The sequence below is a fragment of the Pollicipes pollicipes genome, unplaced genomic scaffold (assembly GCF_011947565.3).
Source record: "Pollicipes pollicipes isolate AB1234 unplaced genomic scaffold, Ppol_2.1 Scaffold_4740;HRSCAF=5597_pilon_pilon_pilon, whole genome shotgun sequence".
Classification (NCBI taxonomy): Eukaryota; Metazoa; Arthropoda; class Thecostraca; order Pollicipedomorpha; family Pollicipedidae; genus Pollicipes; species Pollicipes pollicipes.
This window is the reverse complement of record NW_023596545.1, coordinates 42,614,027-42,631,526: the sequence shown is the minus strand read 5'-3', so window position 1 is coordinate 42,631,526 and position 17,500 is coordinate 42,614,027. Positions and strand designations below refer to the sequence as shown.

Here is a 17,500-nt window from a genome sequence, read left to right as displayed (position 1 = left end):
GGTTCGATGAAGCCGCGGGTGTCGATTTGTATTCTTTTATGAGGGCCTTGTCCCTTCTCCCAATGTTGAGTTGCCCCCCCCCCGAATGTTGGCTTAGCCCCCCAATGTTTTTGGTTGGAATGTTACAAAAAACGAACAAAAAATGATCATATCTTTCTATCTTCCTGCGTAGTGGCATCTCGCACCAGTCTCATGACGAAAAGTCCCGATTGCTCCCACCGTCAGGTGCAAGCCGTAACAGCTGAACGGATAAACGATGCAATAAACCTCACATACTTAGCGCCATAAGACACACAATGGCTTGTGAAAAGCTCTGGAATATGGAAATGGCAAAAGTTCTTCATGAGTTACTCCGTCCCCGTGCCCCACAACCAAATTGCGTACCGCCTCCCATCACCGCCATAAAAGGGCGCCACTACCGCCCTAAGGTAGCCTCTAAAATAGCGTCTTCGCGCGCCGATGGGAAGAGACGTGTGCGTCCAGTGTCTGCTCCCTGGATCTAACCTTGCGCGACTTCTATACTGGTTAGATTAGAGGCTTTATAAATTATACAACACTCAAAAACGTATATTGCGTTTAATCGAAATCAAGCGAGCTAAATCCGGTGAGAAAAAATGTGGGGAGGGAGGAGTAGGTTGTTGGACTTTCGGCTCCGTCCCCCACAATAGTTTACAGAAATTGACACCCCCGGATGAAGCAATGTTCAAGAAAATCGTAGGGGCCGTCTCATATACACGTTTTTGTTAATCGTGTATAATCAATTAAAATAGAAATTCTTAGCCATGAAGTAGGATTTCGAAACCATCGGTATTTCTGATCAAATCCTACGCATGTGATCCACAATAAGTGAAATTACAACAAATGTAGGCTACTGTCTTTAAAATCCTGCAAGTCGTCATCGCCTCTCACCACATCACTGCCAAAACCAAAATTGACAAAAAAAGGGCCATAACAAAACATTTCTGGATTTAAGCGCAATAGATTCTAAATGCACCCAACAACCAACAAAGCTTCACTTTCACGATTGAGAGTTCTGAAAGGCCATGAAGATTTACTACCGGTGACGTCATTTGACAGAATCTTGCAAACACATGTAGGACTATTGAGATCACAACCGCCCGGAGCGAGAACGGTTCAGCGCTGTGGCGCTGTAGCGCTGAAGGTTACGATTTTATCCGAAGGTTCCCGGCAAGCGGCACGACATGCCCAAAAGGGTCGAAATGTCCGAGACGGAGGACGTGTTATCACCCAAGAAACGAAAAAGAATTCAGAGTAGCCCGTCTAGCGGCGGAAAGGCGGCCCCGCCGGTCTCTGCGAAGATAACTGATCCATACGAGGTAAGTGGATTTAAAGTGGTTTTCTCTGGGGCATTTCACAATACAGCTACTTGTAAGGTGTCTGCGTCTAAGGATACAATGCTTAAAATAATAAGATCCGAATGATATCCTTTTTTATCAAAGTGAACTAATTGCTAGCTTAATTGTAGGTCTTGTACATAGGAAATCCACCTTTTTTAGAAGAAGAAAAATCTCCACCGCGAGCGTTTTACGCGCAGTGCGGCACGGGCTCAACCAGCTCGCGTTAGCAGGATTGCCCGACTTTGAAATCATACAATCCAAACGACATCTTTAGCACCAAAAGTAATGAGCAGGCAATTAACACCATTCACTACGTCGTTTCGACCACTGCTACTCACAATGCTCGCATGATTGCCTATCATCTTCAAGAAATAACCATCTGATAATATAATAATTTCGGCCACAAACAGGTCATATGATTTTTAACACGCTGACAGCCGACGATTTATAGCATGTACTAAAAGGGCAATATAAGCACCAAATTACGTACATTCGAGCAATTAAGAAAATTATCCCAGTTCTTCACATTCGTGTCTCGAGTTGATGTTTCCAAACAGACAGCACAGAGAAAAACCCAACAATGTCGGCGGAAACGAAGCATTTCCGGCATTCTTAAAAAACGGACCAAGCCACGGGAACCAAACACCGAAGCCAAGCCAACGTTTTCGGTGCGGTACATTGACGTCTATTAGCGCAGTGCATCTCATACACGAGTCCGGATAATGTGATTCACACTTATTAGGACCAAGCACATCGTGACGACATTGTCGCTTAAACTACAACACTTGGGTTCAATTAATATGACTACTCCGTTGCCGTGACATGCTGCAATCATGTGCAGAGGGACTGTCGTAGTACCCTCTTAAAGTAGTGCACCTCCTGTACAATTCCAACGAGCAAGGCTTGAAATCGCTCTGACATCTAGAGACATACTCTGCCGAGATCATATGCCAACAGCCACCCTACGGAAACGAATCAAGCCTCGGGAAACGAAGACTGAAGCAAGGCCAGCGCTTTCGGTGCGGTACATATACGTCTGTTAGCGTAGTGCACCTCACACACGAGTCCGGATAATGCAATTCACACCTTTAGAACTGAACACGTCGTGCAGACAATGTCGATGGAACTGCAAGACTTCGGTCCGATGAATAAGACTCATGCATTGCCGTGAGATGCTGCAATCATGTCGTGCAGGGGGACTGTCGTAGCACCCTCTTAAAGTAGTGCACCTCTTGCACAATTCCAACGAGCAAGGCTTGAAATCGCTCTGACATCAAGAGACATACTCTGCCGAGATATTATGCCAACAGCCACCCTAAGGAAACGGATCACGCCCCGGGAAATGAGGACTGAAGCAAGGCCAGCGTTTTCGGTACGGTACATATACGTCTATTAGCGTAGTGCACCTTAAACACGAGTCCGGATCATGCGATTCACACTTATTAGGACCAAACACATCTTGCTGACGATGTCGGTGGATATGCCAGACCACGGTCCGATGAATAAGACTCATGCATTGCCGTCAGATGTTGCCATCATTGGCGGACGGACCGCAGTAGCACCCTCTTCAAGTAGTACACCTCTTGTATAATTCCAATTGGCGAGACCTAAAAACCACTCTGACATCCAAAGACGTTCTCTGCCGAGATAATATGCCAACAGCCACGCTAAGCAAACGGACCAAGCCCCGGGAAACGAAGACTGAAGCAAGGCCAGCGTTTTCGGCACGGTACATATACGTCTGTTAGCGTAGTGCACCTCACGCGAGTCCGGATCATGCGATTCACACGTATTAGGACTAAACACATCTTGCTGACGATGTCGGTGGATATGAAAGACTTTGGTCCGATGAATAAGGCTCATGCATTATCGTCAGATTTTGCCGTCATTGGCGGACGGACCGCAGTAGCACACTCTTCAAGTAGTACACCTCTTGTATAATTCCAATTGGCGAGACCTAGAAACCGCTCTGACATCCAAAGACGTACTCTGCCGAGGTAATATGCCAACAGCCACCCTAAGCAAACGGACCAAGCCCCGGGAAACGAAGGCTGAAGCAAGGCCAGCGTTTTTGGTACGGTATATATACGTCTGTTAGCGTAGTGCACCTCACACACTAGTCCGGACAATGCGATTCACACTTATTAGAACTAAACACGTCGTGCTGACAATGTCGATGGAAATGCAAGACGTCGGTCCGATGAATAAGACTCATGCATTGCCGTGAGATGCCGCCATCATGTCGTGCAGAGGGACTGTCGTAGCACCCTCTTAAAGTAGTGCACCTCTCGTACAATTCCAGTGAGCAAGGCCCGAAATCGCTCTGACATCCAGAGACATACTCTGCCGAGATGATATGCCAACAGCCACCCTAAGAAAACGGACCAAGCCCCGGGAAACGAAGACTGAAGCAAGGCCAGCGTTTTCGGTACGGTACATATACGTCTGTTAGCGTAGTGCACCTCATACACGAGTCCGGATCATGCGATTCACACTTATTAGGACCAAACACATCTTGCTGATGATGTCGGTGGATATGCAAGACTTCGGTCCGATGAATAAGACTCATGCATTGCCGTCAGACGTTGCCATCATTGGCGGACGGACTGCAGTAGCACCCTCTTCAAGTAGTACACCTCTTGTATAATTCCAATTGGCGAGACCTAGAAACCACTCTGGCATCCAAAGACGTACTCTGCCGAGATAATATGCCAACAGCCACGCTAAGCAAACGGACCAAGCCCCGGGAAACGAAGACTGAAGCAAGGCCAGCGTTTTCGGTACGGTACATATACGTCTGTTAGCGTAGTGCACCTCACACACGAGTCCGGATCATGCGATTCACACTTATTAGGACTAAACACATCTTGCTGACGATGGTATAAGGTACGCTGCGCTTATAAATATATATGTACCGTACCGAAAACATTGGCCTCGCTTCGGTCTTCGGTTTCCGGGGCTTGGTCCGTTCTCTTAGAATTGCTGTTGACACGTTATTTCGGTACAGTGTGTCTTTGGATGACAAAGCCGTTCTTAGGTCTCGCCAACGAATTATGCAAAAGGCGCACTACTTTAAGAAGGTGCTACTACAGTCTGTCCGCACATGATGGTGACATCCCACGACAGTGCATGAGTCTTATTCATTGAATCAAACCATTGCAGCTCAGCCGACATTGTCGGCACAATGTGTTTATTTCTACTTAGTGTGAATCGCGTTGTAAGGGCTCTTGTTTCAGGTGCACCGCACGACTAAACGTATATGTACCGTACCTAAACCGTTGCCTTTGTTTCGGTCCTCGGTTCCCGGGGCTTGGCTTTGTTCCTCAGGGTTCGTGTCGGGATGTTATCTCGGCGGGGTGTGTCTTTGCCTTTGCCCTCAGAGTGGTTTTTAGGTCTCGCCAATCGGAATTATACAAGAGGTGTACTACTTTAAGAGGGTGCTACTACAGCCTGTCCGCACATGATGGCAGCATCTCACGGCAATGCATCAGTCTTATTCATCGGACCGAAGTCTCGCAGTTCCACCGTCGTTGTCAGCACGATGTGTTTAATTTCCATAAGTGTGAATCGCCTGATCCGGACTCGTGCATGAGGTGCACTGCGCTAATAGACGTATATGTGCCGTACCGAAAACGCTGGCCTAGCTTCAGTCTTCGGTTCCAAGGCTTGGTCCGTATCCTTAGGATTTTTATTGGCATATTATCTCGGTAGAGTATGTCTTTGGATGCCAGAGCGGTTTTTAGGTCCCGCCAATTGGAATTATGCCAGAGGTGTACTACTTGAAGAGGGTGCTACTGCAGTCCGTCCGCCAATGATGGCAACATCTGACGGCAATGCATGAGTCTTATTCATCGGACCGTGGTCTGGCATATCCACCGACATCGTCAGCAAGATGTGTTTGGTCCTAGTAAGTGTGAATCGCATGATCCGGACTCGTGTGTAAGGTGCACTACGCTAATAGACGTATATGTACCGTACCGAAACGCTGGCCTTGCTTCAGTCTTCTTTCCCGGGGCTTGATCCGTTTCCTTAGGGTGGCTGTTGGCATAATATCTCGGCAGAGTATGTCTCTGGATGTCAGAGCGATTTCAAGCCTTGCTCGTTGGAATTGTACAAGAGGTGCACTACTTTAAGAGGGTGCTACGACAGTCCCTCTGCACATGATCGCAGCATCTCACGGCAATGCATGAGTCTTATTCATCGGACCGAAGTCTTGCAGTTCCATCGACATTGTCAGCACGACGTGTTCAGTTCTAAAGGTGTGAATCGCATTATCCGGACTCGTGTGTGAGGTACACTACGCTAACAGACGTATATGTACCGTACCGAAAACGCTGGCCTTGCTTCAGTCTTCGTTTCCCGAGGCTTGATCCGTTTCCATAGGGTGGCTGTTGGCATATGATCTCGGCAGAGTATGTCTCTGGATGTCAGAGCGATTTCAAGCCTTGCTCGTTGGAATTGTACAGGAGGTGCACTACTTTAAGAGGGTACTACGACAGTCCCTCTGCACGACATGATGGCAGCATGTCACGGCAAACGGAGTAGTCATATTAATTGAATCCAAGTGTTGTAGTTTAAGCGACAATGTCGTCACGATGTGTTTGGTCCTAATAAGTGTGAATCACATTATCCGGACTCGTGTATGAGATGCACTGCGCTAATAGACGTCAATGTACCGCACCGAAAACGTTGGCTTGGCTTCGGTGTTTGGTTCCCGTGGCTTGGTCCGTTTTTTAAGACTGCTGGAAATGCTTCAGTTCCGTCGACATTGTTGGGTTTTTCTCTGTGCTGTCTGTTTGGAAATATCAATTCGAGACACGAATGTGAAGAACTGGGATACTTTTCTCAATTGCTCGAATGTACGTAATTTGGTGCTTATGTTGCCCTTTTAGTACATGCTATAAATCGTCGGCTGTCTGCGTGTTAAAAATCATATGACCTGTTTGTGGCCGAAATTATTATATTATCAGATGGTTATTTCTTGAAGATGATAGGCAATCATGCGAGCATTGTGAGTAGCAGTGGTCGAAACGACGTAGTGAATGGTGTTAATTGCCTGCTCATTACTTTTGGTGCTAAAGATGTCGTTTGGATTGTATGATTTCAAAGTCGGGCAATCCTGCTAACGCGAGCTGGTTGAGCCCGTGCCGCACTGCGCGTAAAACGCTCGCGGTGGAGATTTTTCTTCTTCTAAAAAAGGTGAAGTTCTTGAAGAATACCAAATCCACAAGTGAGACTCAATCGCTCTGCTTTCGGCCTGGCTGCCAGTAGTTTTAGCAGATCAAAAGCTAACATTTCAATTATGATGATATTGAAAAGATATTCCTTAGAAGAAGACATTCTCAAGCTGCTATTCAAGTAGAAATAATTTAAAGTTCCGTGCTTGGGTTATCGTAACCTGAGTTTGCATCCACATGTGCCAGGTTCAGCACTGAGATAATGCAGATGGCACAGTCAATGGATCTGATGGAGCTGAGGATTTCCATACAGATGCTTTCCAAATTGTGTGTTTTTGCAACCTCATAAAATAACCAAGATTTCATCTGATGTCAGAGATCACTTCTGTTCCCTGGCCACCTACCTCCAGATCTTGCCGACCCTCATGTCACAGCGCAAAGAGTGATGCATACATGATACATTCTTACATTGTGATGTTGAGCAATGAAGGGGTGCAATAAATAGCCAACAATTATAAGCAGTGGCAAAGGTGTGGTTGGAGGCATGCATTGTTTACACTGTTTTAAATGCGGACCTGGGATCTCTGTTCAAAAGGATTTTAAGGATATTTGTCATCTCAGGAACCATTTCAGATGAAGACACAAAATGAGCTGCACAGTGAAACAAATGCACAATCTGCAATTCAATTCGCTACCTTCACACTACCAGCCAGAGGCAATCCCATTTTTTTAAAAATTGTGTTTTGAACACAACATACTTTGGTGAGGGAAATTGGGTACTGAAAGCAGACATGTAGCTCATTTTGGTTTATTGTGAGCAGTGTGCAGCAAAAAGGTTGCACTCATGTCTGTTATTGTCTTGTTAGCCCCATACCACAGGAAGCATCTTATTGGTACATGTGAATCATGCATTGCCTTGCAGATGTCAGACTTGTACTTTGTTGCCCAAATTGTTAATTGCTGTTCTTGTGGCCTCTTACGGTAAGTAATGGTGTTCTTCAATTACAATTTTTTAATCATGTCATACAGAGTGTACATTATCATTCAAGTTTTCAGACTGTTTCAAAACATGTAGTACCTTAAATAACTGCAACATTTTTCTCAATGGCAGGCTGCTGTCGCATTTGAGGAAAAGGAATCAGCCTCCAGGACATCTGAGGAAGACATGAAGCTGTTCCACAGTACCTGTGATGCCATCAGGAAGATAATGTGTGACATTGAGGAACTAAAAAAGGTTCCAGATAAGGTAACACTTGGTGCTATGGATGCCATGAGTGATTAACAGGTCAACTTGTGTGTATAGTGGTGTGAAGCCCCACATCAAGGACTTGCTTGCCGGAAATCAGGCTCAGGGCTTAACACGATCAGGTGTAATGACCCTTGCTCTGGTGATAGTCAATTGCAAGTAGGGATTTATTTGTTGCTACCATGTACATTTTAACCAGTGCATCATACTTAGTGTGCTTTATGTGACGGGAGCTTCTGACGCTGCCAGAACCGGCCTCGGATCGCCGAGCTGCGCGCGCTGGCCGGCCTGCACGTGCTCTCGCTGAAGAAGGTCAACCGGCTGGAGAAGGTGCGGCTGAAGGCGGCGCGCGAGAGCACACACGCGGCCAAGCAGCGCGTCGATGCCTTCCACCTGACGCTGCAGAACCTGCTGTACGAGATCGTGCACGTCAAGCGTGAGATCAACCGCTGCCTCGAGTTCAGGTGAGATGTCAACCGCTGCCTCGAGTTCAGGTGAGATGTCAACCGCCGCCTCGAGTTCAGGTCAGATGTCAACCACTGCCTCGAGTTCAGGTGAGATGTCAACCACTGCCTCGAGTTCAGGTGAGATGTCAACTGCCGCCTCGAGCTCAGGTGAGATGTCAACTGCCGCCTCGAGTTCAGGTGAGATGTCAACTGCTACCTTGAGTTCAGGTGAGATGTCAACCGCTGCCTCGGGTTTAGGTGAGATGTCAACCACTGCCTCAAGTTCAGGTCGGATCAACTGCTACCTTGAGTTCAGGTGAGATATCAACCACTGCCTTAAGTTCAGGTAAGAGATCAGCCCCTGCCCTCAGCTTCACTTCAAGATCAACGGCTGGCTCGAGCTTCTTAGTCAGGGTTCAACTGCCGCCTCGCGCACAGGTCATTGGAGGCATTGTGGGGTTTTCCGAGCCTGATAAGTTGTGTGACGTCTCGTGGGCGAGATTCGGATGTGTCGTGGTGGGTGGGACTGCTGAAGCGGTACTGCAGCTGATGCTTGCCTGGAAGCCAACAAATGTCTGTTTTCCCCCTGTTGCATGTGATGGAGGCTATTGTAGTGAAACGGCGGTGTGGAGATCGTGAACAACGCGTGTGTCGAGTTTTGCGGAGTCAGACGCGTGGTGGCCGTCGACGGAGCGCCAAATGGTCCCGTCTCGACCGGACTGTGCCGGCGTGCCGTCAGCCGCCGCGCCCGATGCTGAGCTGCCTCAGACTGTCCTGCCCTGGCTCCTGCTCCCCGTGGTCGCGCCCGATGCTAAGCTGCCTTAGACTACTACCCTGGCTCCCGCTTCCCGTGGTCGCGCCCGATACTGAGCTGCCTCAGACTGTCCTGCCCTGACTCCCGCTCCCCGTGGTCGCGCCCGATGGATGCTAAGCTGCCTAAGACTGTCTGACCATGGTTTCTGCTCCCCGTGGTCGCGCCCGATGCTAAGCTGCCTCAGACTGTCTCACCCTGGCTCGACCCGCCGGTGCGTGCGTGACCCGCCGACGTGCCGCAGGTCGCAGGACGAGGACATCACTCTGGTGTCGGAGGAGGAGTTCTACCGGCAGGCGCCCGAGACCATCAGCCAGCTGGTGAGGCACCCGGGTCCCTAACGCCACGCTCGGCAGGGGGGGGGGGGGACGGGCAGCTGGTGGTCAGTGGCAGCACGATGGTCGGAGAGGCACGATGCACCTGTTGGCTCAGGCTGCTCAGCCGGAGAGAACTTTCGTGGAGACGTGTCGGCGTTGAAACCGCCGTTCAAAACATGGTGTGCTTGTGAGCAGGGTACAGCCTTTTTGCGTTTCGTTTGCGGGTAGAATCGTCTCATCGTGAGACAGATTCGGTAACTCTAAACAGTATGTCTACCTCAACTGCACCTAAAATCGGTCAGCATTTGAGCATCAGCGGCTATCATCAGCGTGTCAACATCAGCCTGCCCGTGCGCTGTCGGGCGGTGATGAGCAGAGGACGCTCGCCGTCTCCGCCTGCCGCCGGTCACAGCTGTCAGATGCGTATCCTCGGTGACTGCCGCCGCGCCCTCTGTCGCCGCTGCGGCCCTCTGTGACCGCCGCTGCACCCTCTGTGACCGCCGCTGCGCCCTCAGTGACCGCCGCCGGGCCCTCTGTGACCGCCGCTGCGCCCTCGGTGACCGCCGCTGCGCCCTTGGTGACCGCCGCTGCGCCCCGGCAGGCGGTGACCCGCGACGACGCGCACAGGCGCCACCTGGCACGGCTGGACTGGGAGCTGGAGCAGAGGCGCGGCCTGGCCGCCGACTGCCGCCAGCTGGACGGCGACAAGAAGCGCATCAGCCAGCGCATCGGCGAACAGCGCCGCCGGCTGGCCGACCTGGCGCCCCAGCTGGCCACCATACTCGAGGTACGCCGCTCCCAGCGCTGGCCGACGCGCGCCGGACACCAGCCGAGAGTGGGAGGGCGACCAGTGCGGGCGGAGGTTGTGGACCCAGACACCTCGCCCATCCCAGCTTTGTGGCACGTTGGGAATGCTATCTCGGGGGGGGGGGGGGGAGGGGATAGCGCACACTTGGCCGTGGCTGGGCAGGCATAAGTGAGATGCGCAGCCGAGAGCCGGGAGGCGAGGCGCACGCCGCACCCCAGCCAGGCCGACGCTCTGAGCGGGCCGTCTTCGGGAGGTGTAACGGGCACCACGCGGTGTGTAGCGGATGTGCTGGGGCCACTCCAGGGCGGTTAGCGTAAGCACCGATAACCGTGCTCCTGTCATACTGAATGTGAACGAATGCGACTGCCATCCGATTTTCGAGCGGGGTTTTGTGGTGAGGGAGAGCTGTCGAAAGGGCAGCTCACACCTAATCCAGGTTTCGTGAATCCACACGATAGTGGTATTTCCTTCCGGGACCACTCAGAGGGCCGCGCGCCACGGGTTTCCACGACATTCCCATATAACACGGCGCCAGCATAGCCCGCGATCTGCTTGTGGAGGGAGATCGCTCCGTGTTATCTACACCTCCACACATATTTGTGACGTCATGATGAGCACCGCCGGCATCAGCGCCGATCCTGGAGTGCTCCCGTCCCGGGAGCCCCGTCAGATGAGCCGCCCCAGCGTTTGTCCACGGCTGAACAGGGATGCTTTGCCCTCATCTGGGGAGTAGATGACGGGCGACGGTTTGTTTTTTCACACCCAACACTCGTCAGAACGTGTGTGGAGACGGAGCTGCGTTTCCTCTGGGCGTTGGCCGGTGACGGCCCGTCTGCGGAAGCGGAGATGCGTCAGATCAGTCCGCCTCTCGCCACCTGCGCACTGGCGAGCCTCCGCGGCAGGCCGGCGCTGACGCCGCTGATTCGCTGGACGCGTGCGGACGACACGCGGCCGGTGACTGACGAGATTGGCTGCGCGGGGCCCGAGCACGGCTGCCGGTCCGCACCGGATAACCTGCGACGTTACTAGTCTAATCACCGATACTGTCGACATACTACTGACTACATCTCGAAGGGAACTGGAACGGCAGAACTGAAATCGGAAAGGTCGCAGTGCTGAAAGCCGACTCCTTCTAGTGCGCTTTCGCTATGTGGTGCCTTGTCATCTCACTTCGCAATTCTATGCCTTTTTCTGGTTGACCACTTTCGTTCTTTTTTGTGAAATAGTTTATTTCCTTAAAGCAGCCGCAGCTTGCCACCTGAGATGTTGGAGCAGCTGGCAGCTGGACATGGCTTCTGCCGTGAGCAGCAGCCAAATGCCATGGCCATTAACACGCGTCCGGTTGGCCGGTTGAACACCCTTCGCTCGGGTGGGGTTGGGGTTCAATTCGCACCCTTGAGATCCCAGAAAATAAGAGAGCTAGAGACTTGAGTTCACTGGGTGTGTTGGCTTATACGTGAACTCAATTGTGTCAAAAATTGAGCTTCCTGGGCCGTGGTCTTCGGATCAAATGAGGGCAAACAAGGTTAGACCCCAGATTGGTGTCCAAAGTGCCCCCAAACCTTGTTATGCAACCACCGTGAACCTAGATGCCTATTCTGAGGAAAAGGTTACTGGTGATTATTCTAGGTCACTGACCTTGTCTGGCTCTTCAAAGGTCATGATGTCACACAAAGCTGTTTTTATTTTTGTATTTGACTAGACGTCAAAGATTTCGTTAGACAGCGCGTTCCTAAAAACGTAGTGCCGACCCTGCCATTCGAGGTCTGTGACCTATTACGACATTTAAGAAACACATAAAATATGTATAATGCGGCTCCAGTTACCAAGAAATTAAAGATGGGTACCAGAACCTACCTGATACAGCAAGCTGTAAAGAAATAAAACGGGTTGATTTTAACCTTTTTCTGCCCTTTGTACCTGTCCCAAGGTCAATGGAATGTGCTCATCCAATTGCTGTGTTGCTTAAGATACTATCTGAGGGATGTGTGGCTTCGTCTAACACTCCATTCTTGCATCAGGTTGAACGATTCCCTAGAAATTGCCCGCTGAATCCGTAGCCCCATCTGTTACCTGTTGTAGGTCACCGACCCCAAAAAGAACATATAAATGGTTGGTACCAAACGATCCGCCATTCAGTTGTCTATGGCTATCTAAAGTTTGATGTGGCTACGCCGCGGCGTCCGGAAATCATCTCGGAAAAGCCTACGGTAGGGGTCAAATTAATCCTTCACCCGAGTTCGTGTTACACACAGGTCAGATTGATTTGACCACCGGCCGTGGTCTTGGTCAAGCGTTTGCACGTCAGGGAAAGAATGGTAATTTGTATTTTCAGTACTAGTATTGACACTAAATGATAACATTGTGGCGATAAACGGCGTTCAGTACGCGAGGAGATTCGAGGACACCACGACGACATTGGTTAAATGATCATCGCAATATTATATCCCTTCACATTGTAATCTCCGTTATGTTCAAATGACTTAACGCTTAATCCGATATCATTGTCCAGGCATATTTCAATACTAGCTCTCGCGATGCTCCGCGATCGGGCGCGCGCGCACTACGTGCAGTAGGAAGGAGAATGTGGGGGCTGCTCCTGGTCCATTGAGAGGAGGAAGGAGGACGCTGCTCCTGGTCCATTGGGAGAGGAAGGGGGACGCCGCTCTTGGTCCAGTGGGAGGTGGAGGGAGACGCTGCTCGTAGTCCCGTGGGAGGGGAAGGGGGATGCTGCTCGTGGTCCAGTGGGAGGGGAGGGGATGCCTGTCTTCGTCCAGTAGAAAGGGGGAAGGGAGACACTGCTCTCGGTCCAGGGGAGGAGAAGGGGACCCTGCTCTTGGTCCGGTGGGGGGGGGGGGGGGGGGGCTGCTCGCGATCTGGTGGGAAGTGGAAAGGGGACGCTGCTCTTGGAGACTGGCCATGTTTGTCCGGCTCATCATTGACCGACGACCCAAGCTCCGCCCATGAATGTGACGTCACAGGTACACGCCAATGCAGAACGCGCTTAATTCCGAATGTGGACCAAAAGGAATCGGCTGATGGAACCCCATGGAGACATACAGCGCGCAGGAATGGCACACTTGAATGACGTTGGATTTTATTTACAATATTATTATTTACATATTTATATTACAATTACATTTAAAATATTACAATTGCAATACAATATTATTATTTACAATATATTTAATTACAATATAGAACAGTTACTGGCAACTGTTTTGGATAAAGACAATGTCGACCACAATATCCACATGAGATCGAGACCTGCCGATTTGCCGGACATACAAGACCGCCAACAGCGCATCGTCCGTTGCTAGGCATTGTTATGTGGGCAGCGACGGCTTACTTAAAAAAAAACGAACAAAAAAGAACACGCGGTTCCCTCGCCTCTGCCGATCGCGGATCGTCTCGTGACGTCATGTGCGTGCGTGCGTGCGTGTGCGTTTGCGTGTGCGTATGTGGGTGCGTGTGCGTGTGTAATCCCGATTGGGTCAGGACCACTGAGCGTCAATATTGTCTCTGGAGTCGCGGGGGCTCCATGAAAAGATCCGTGATAACATGTCCCGCGATCCCTTCATAAAAGCATAATAGGTGTGGGAGATCCCGATCCTGTTATGATTGAGAGCTGGAGTTAAAGAGGGCTTGAAGAGCCAGCCTTCGAGAGGAGACCCAAGAGGGGACGAGGCCACTGCTGAGCGCGGCCGCCGTGTTTCTCCGGCTGCTGTAGGCTGATGTGCACGTCCGGCTACCCGACCATCTGGCGATAACGCTCATCTGGCGTGCTCTGTGCCTGTCGGAGCCGTCTCTGATGGGGCGACCCCTGTGTGTGTCCGCCGAGTACTCGTCTTCTACAGCAGTCGTTTGGTGGTACGTGCTGTACCTAGATGTCGCAACACCGAGGCCGTATCAGCTGTCGATGAGCCCGGCCCCGACCGCACCGCTGACCGGGGCCGGCCTGCAACGCTGTGTCAGCCCACTGCATGCCCTGCGACTGTGTCGTGGAGCGCCGGCTCGCTCAGCTCGCGGCAATACACTGCCATTGGTGCCCTGCACGACGATGTGTCACGACGACATGGGGCCGTGGTCCGTTCAACAGCATCCATTGCAGTTAAAAATTGGCTTCCAATTCCACGTCCAGTCGACTTTCTAAAAAAAAACAACAAATGGTGTGCTCCATGGGGAGGCATGGCCCAAACCACGGGTGTTTACGACGGTATAGTGTCTTACTGCCAGCGGCCGGTGTCATGGGCGACGGCACACGTGGTCGCTGGACGTGAGAACGAACCGTTGACGACCGCCGGCTGACGACGTCTCGGTCGTGCCGTACCCGGCAGAGCACGCGGCCGCTGCAACAGGAGCTGGCGCTACCGCTGGACCGACGCCGCCAGCAGCACCGCCTGGCCGCCCTCCTGCCGCGGCCGCTCTACCTGCTCTACGTCCAGGTGGCCGCGTACGGCGAGGCTTGCGGTAAGTGGCGGGACGCCGCGGCGCTGCGGCCGCGCCCATGAGGGACCTTGCACACGCCTCTTGGTGCTGGAGTGCCTCTTAATGCAACCGTCCCGTATGCACTCGTCGTTGGTGACCGTCATAGCGTGCTTTTCTCAGTTATTTAGTGTGCACCGGTCAATGGAGCTTGTGTAATCAACGGGCGTATGGTGGACGAATGGCTCTCCACTTCCGAGAACACGTATTTGGCACTTGTGGAAAATACACGTTTAAAGAGAACATAGAGACGGTGTAAACGGCGATCCAGTCGTACCAAACCGTTCAGATAACTAACACCTCCAGTATATACGTTTATCTGCGGAGAGAACTAGGCATCCTGCAGTAGCTCTGAAAGGAGTTGGTACTTGATGGCTGAGCCTTTTACGCCCCAACCTGCATGGTCCGCCTGCCCCCCCCCCCCCCCCGCTCTCCCGCTCCTGCACGCCAGTTTGTCGGCATGCACCCCACTTGCAAGCCGTTACAAACATTGACAGAAACGCCTTGCCCTTGTTTAACGCTCAAGTAAAGCTTTCAAACACTTAGACACCGTGCTGAATGCGATATTTCCGCGGTGATGTAGCGACGGAGCCGCGGCGGAGCCGGAAGGCTCCAATGACGTCGTCGCACCGTACTGAGCCACTCAGGATCTCACTAATGGGAAATTCCATGATGGCACCCCCTGTTTCCACTAACATATAAGATGTGAACAGGAACGCATAGAACAAAGTAAGGTCCAGCCAAGCACTTGCTGTCGTTGACACGTACACATTTCTCGTGACTTTTATGCTCAGGGCACTTCAGCTTCATCCTCGTTTTCGGCCGTGCTGTCACGTCTGCCTCTGCCAGTGTTGGGCGTCTGAGACCGCGCCCATTCTCTGACCGCAGATGCGGCTGTGAGCGCCACGATATGTGGCAACGAGGAGGAGGCGTGCTCGCTGAAGCAGGCCGACCAGAGGGACGCGGTGGATGAGTCGGACTCTGACCAGGAGGCTGAGGTGAGTCGCGGCAGAGTCGCATCGACGTCGAGATCGCCAGCTGCACGAGGTCGAGCGCTCGCTCGCTGCCATGCAACGTGCAGCATACGCGGCTGGGCATTTGGACATGGTCCGGCCGGGCGATCTTGGCACAGTTTGACCTAACGATCTGGGCACAGTTCGGCCGGCCGATTTTGGCATAGGCGTGCCGGGGCGATCTTGGCATAGTCCGACCGGGCGATCTTCGCACAGTTCTGCCGGGCGATCTTGGTCCAGTACGGTCGGGCACAGTTCGGTCGGGCGATCTTGGCACAATTCGGCCGTGTGGTCTTGGCACAGTTCGGCTGTGTGATCTTGGCGCGGTTCGGCCGGGCGATGTTCGCATAGTCCAGCCGGGCGATCATGGCATAGTCCAGCCGGGCGATCATGGCACAGTTCGGCCGTGCGATCTTGGCACAGTTGGGCCGGACGATGTTTGCATAGTCCAGCCGGGTGATCATGGCACAGTTCGGCTGCGCGATCTTGGCACAGGGTGGCGGTGTGATCTTGACATGACCTGGCACAGTTGGGCCGTGTGATCTTGCCATGACCTGGCACAGTTGGACCGCGTGATCTTGACGTGACCTGGCACAGTTGGGCCATGCGATCTTGACATGACCTGGCACAGTTCGGCCGTGTGATCTTGACATGACCTGGCCACACGGCCGTATCTGCCTGGTTGGCTGCAAATGCATCTCGCGATATTCGCACGCTGCAGGCGTGATGCTCGGAAGCGTGCTGAGCCATGTTGGCCGTGATTACGTTTACATTTTCCTCTACGTGTGTTGCTGGTTTTACGGTTTCGCTGAAAGCTGTAGAACCGTATCCGCCGTGAAATTTGATCTTGGGCCAGAGACAGGTAACTGGCCAAAACGTGAAAATCGGAATAGGTCCGTCATTGCTGTCAGGGCAGTTGCTGAAACTTTTGGACTGGCCGACTTTGAACAGATGGGTCGAATCAAATTAGGATTATATCAATGCTATGCCGAGTCTGTTCAAGTGTAGCCGTGGCTAAGATTCGCTCATAGCGCGTCAGTGAGGACTCCGGTAATTGGGAACGCACACGCCCGGCGGTGACTGTCACCTATTGAGCCGAACGCACAGCCATGCGTGCTGTTGCGTTGTGGCCGAAGGTCCCACCGGCTGGCCGGCGCTGCTGACGCCGGCATGACGCTGGTGTAGTGTGTATAGTGCTGGTGCAGTGTGTGTAGTGGTGGTGTAGTCGGGCTGCGCTGCTGGCGTCTCGCGCATCACTCCCGTCGTAAATCGTAGGCAGTTATAATTTGAGAGGAGGGCGTGTGGGTCCGTGGCGCTCTTTGTATTGTGACGCCCACAGTGCCGCTAGGAACGCGTTCCGATGCTTTGCTGCCCCGACCACGGTCGTTGTCCTGGCGCTTGTCGTCCCGGGCTGCAAAGTGGCTCGCGGACCGTCCAATGGACGCGGCGCGCGCGGACACCGGGCGTGTGCCCGCGTCCAGGCGCCTGCCAGCGTCGGCCGTCCAATGGACGCGGCGCGCGCGGACACCGGACGTGTGGCCGCGGCCAGGCGCCGGCCAGCGTCGGCCGTCCAATGGACGTGGCGCGCGCGGACACCGGACGTGTGGCCGCGTCCAGGCGCCGGCCAGCGTCGGCCGTCCAATGGACGCGGCGCGCGCGGACACCGGGCGTGTGCCCGCGTCCAGGCGCCGGCCAGCGTCGGCCGTCCAATGGACGTGGCGCGCGCGGACACCGGGCGTGTGGCCGCGTCCAGGCGCCGGCCAGCGTCGGCCGTCCAATGGACGCGGCGCGCGCGGACACCGGACGTGTGCCCGCGTCCAGGCGCCGGCCAGCGTCGGC

At 52.8% G+C, this 17,500-nt stretch overlaps 1 protein-coding gene across 1 annotated transcript; it reads left to right on the top strand.

Moving 5' to 3' along the window:
• The first annotated feature begins 1,150 nt into the window (after window positions 1–1,150).
• Window positions 1,151–15,805, top strand: LOC119098689 (THO complex subunit 5 homolog). The gene is made up of 7 exons (XM_037221677.1): window positions 1,151–1,337; window positions 7,647–7,781; window positions 8,031–8,245; window positions 9,283–9,358; window positions 9,957–10,142; window positions 14,501–14,633; window positions 15,537–15,805. Exons 1-7 carry the CDS (start codon window positions 1,203–1,205, stop codon window positions 15,788–15,790), a joined length of 1,134 nt encoding a protein of 377 aa, XP_037077572.1. The 5' UTR covers window positions 1,151–1,202; the 3' UTR covers window positions 15,791–15,805.
• Window positions 15,806–17,500: the final 1,695 nt, after the last annotated feature.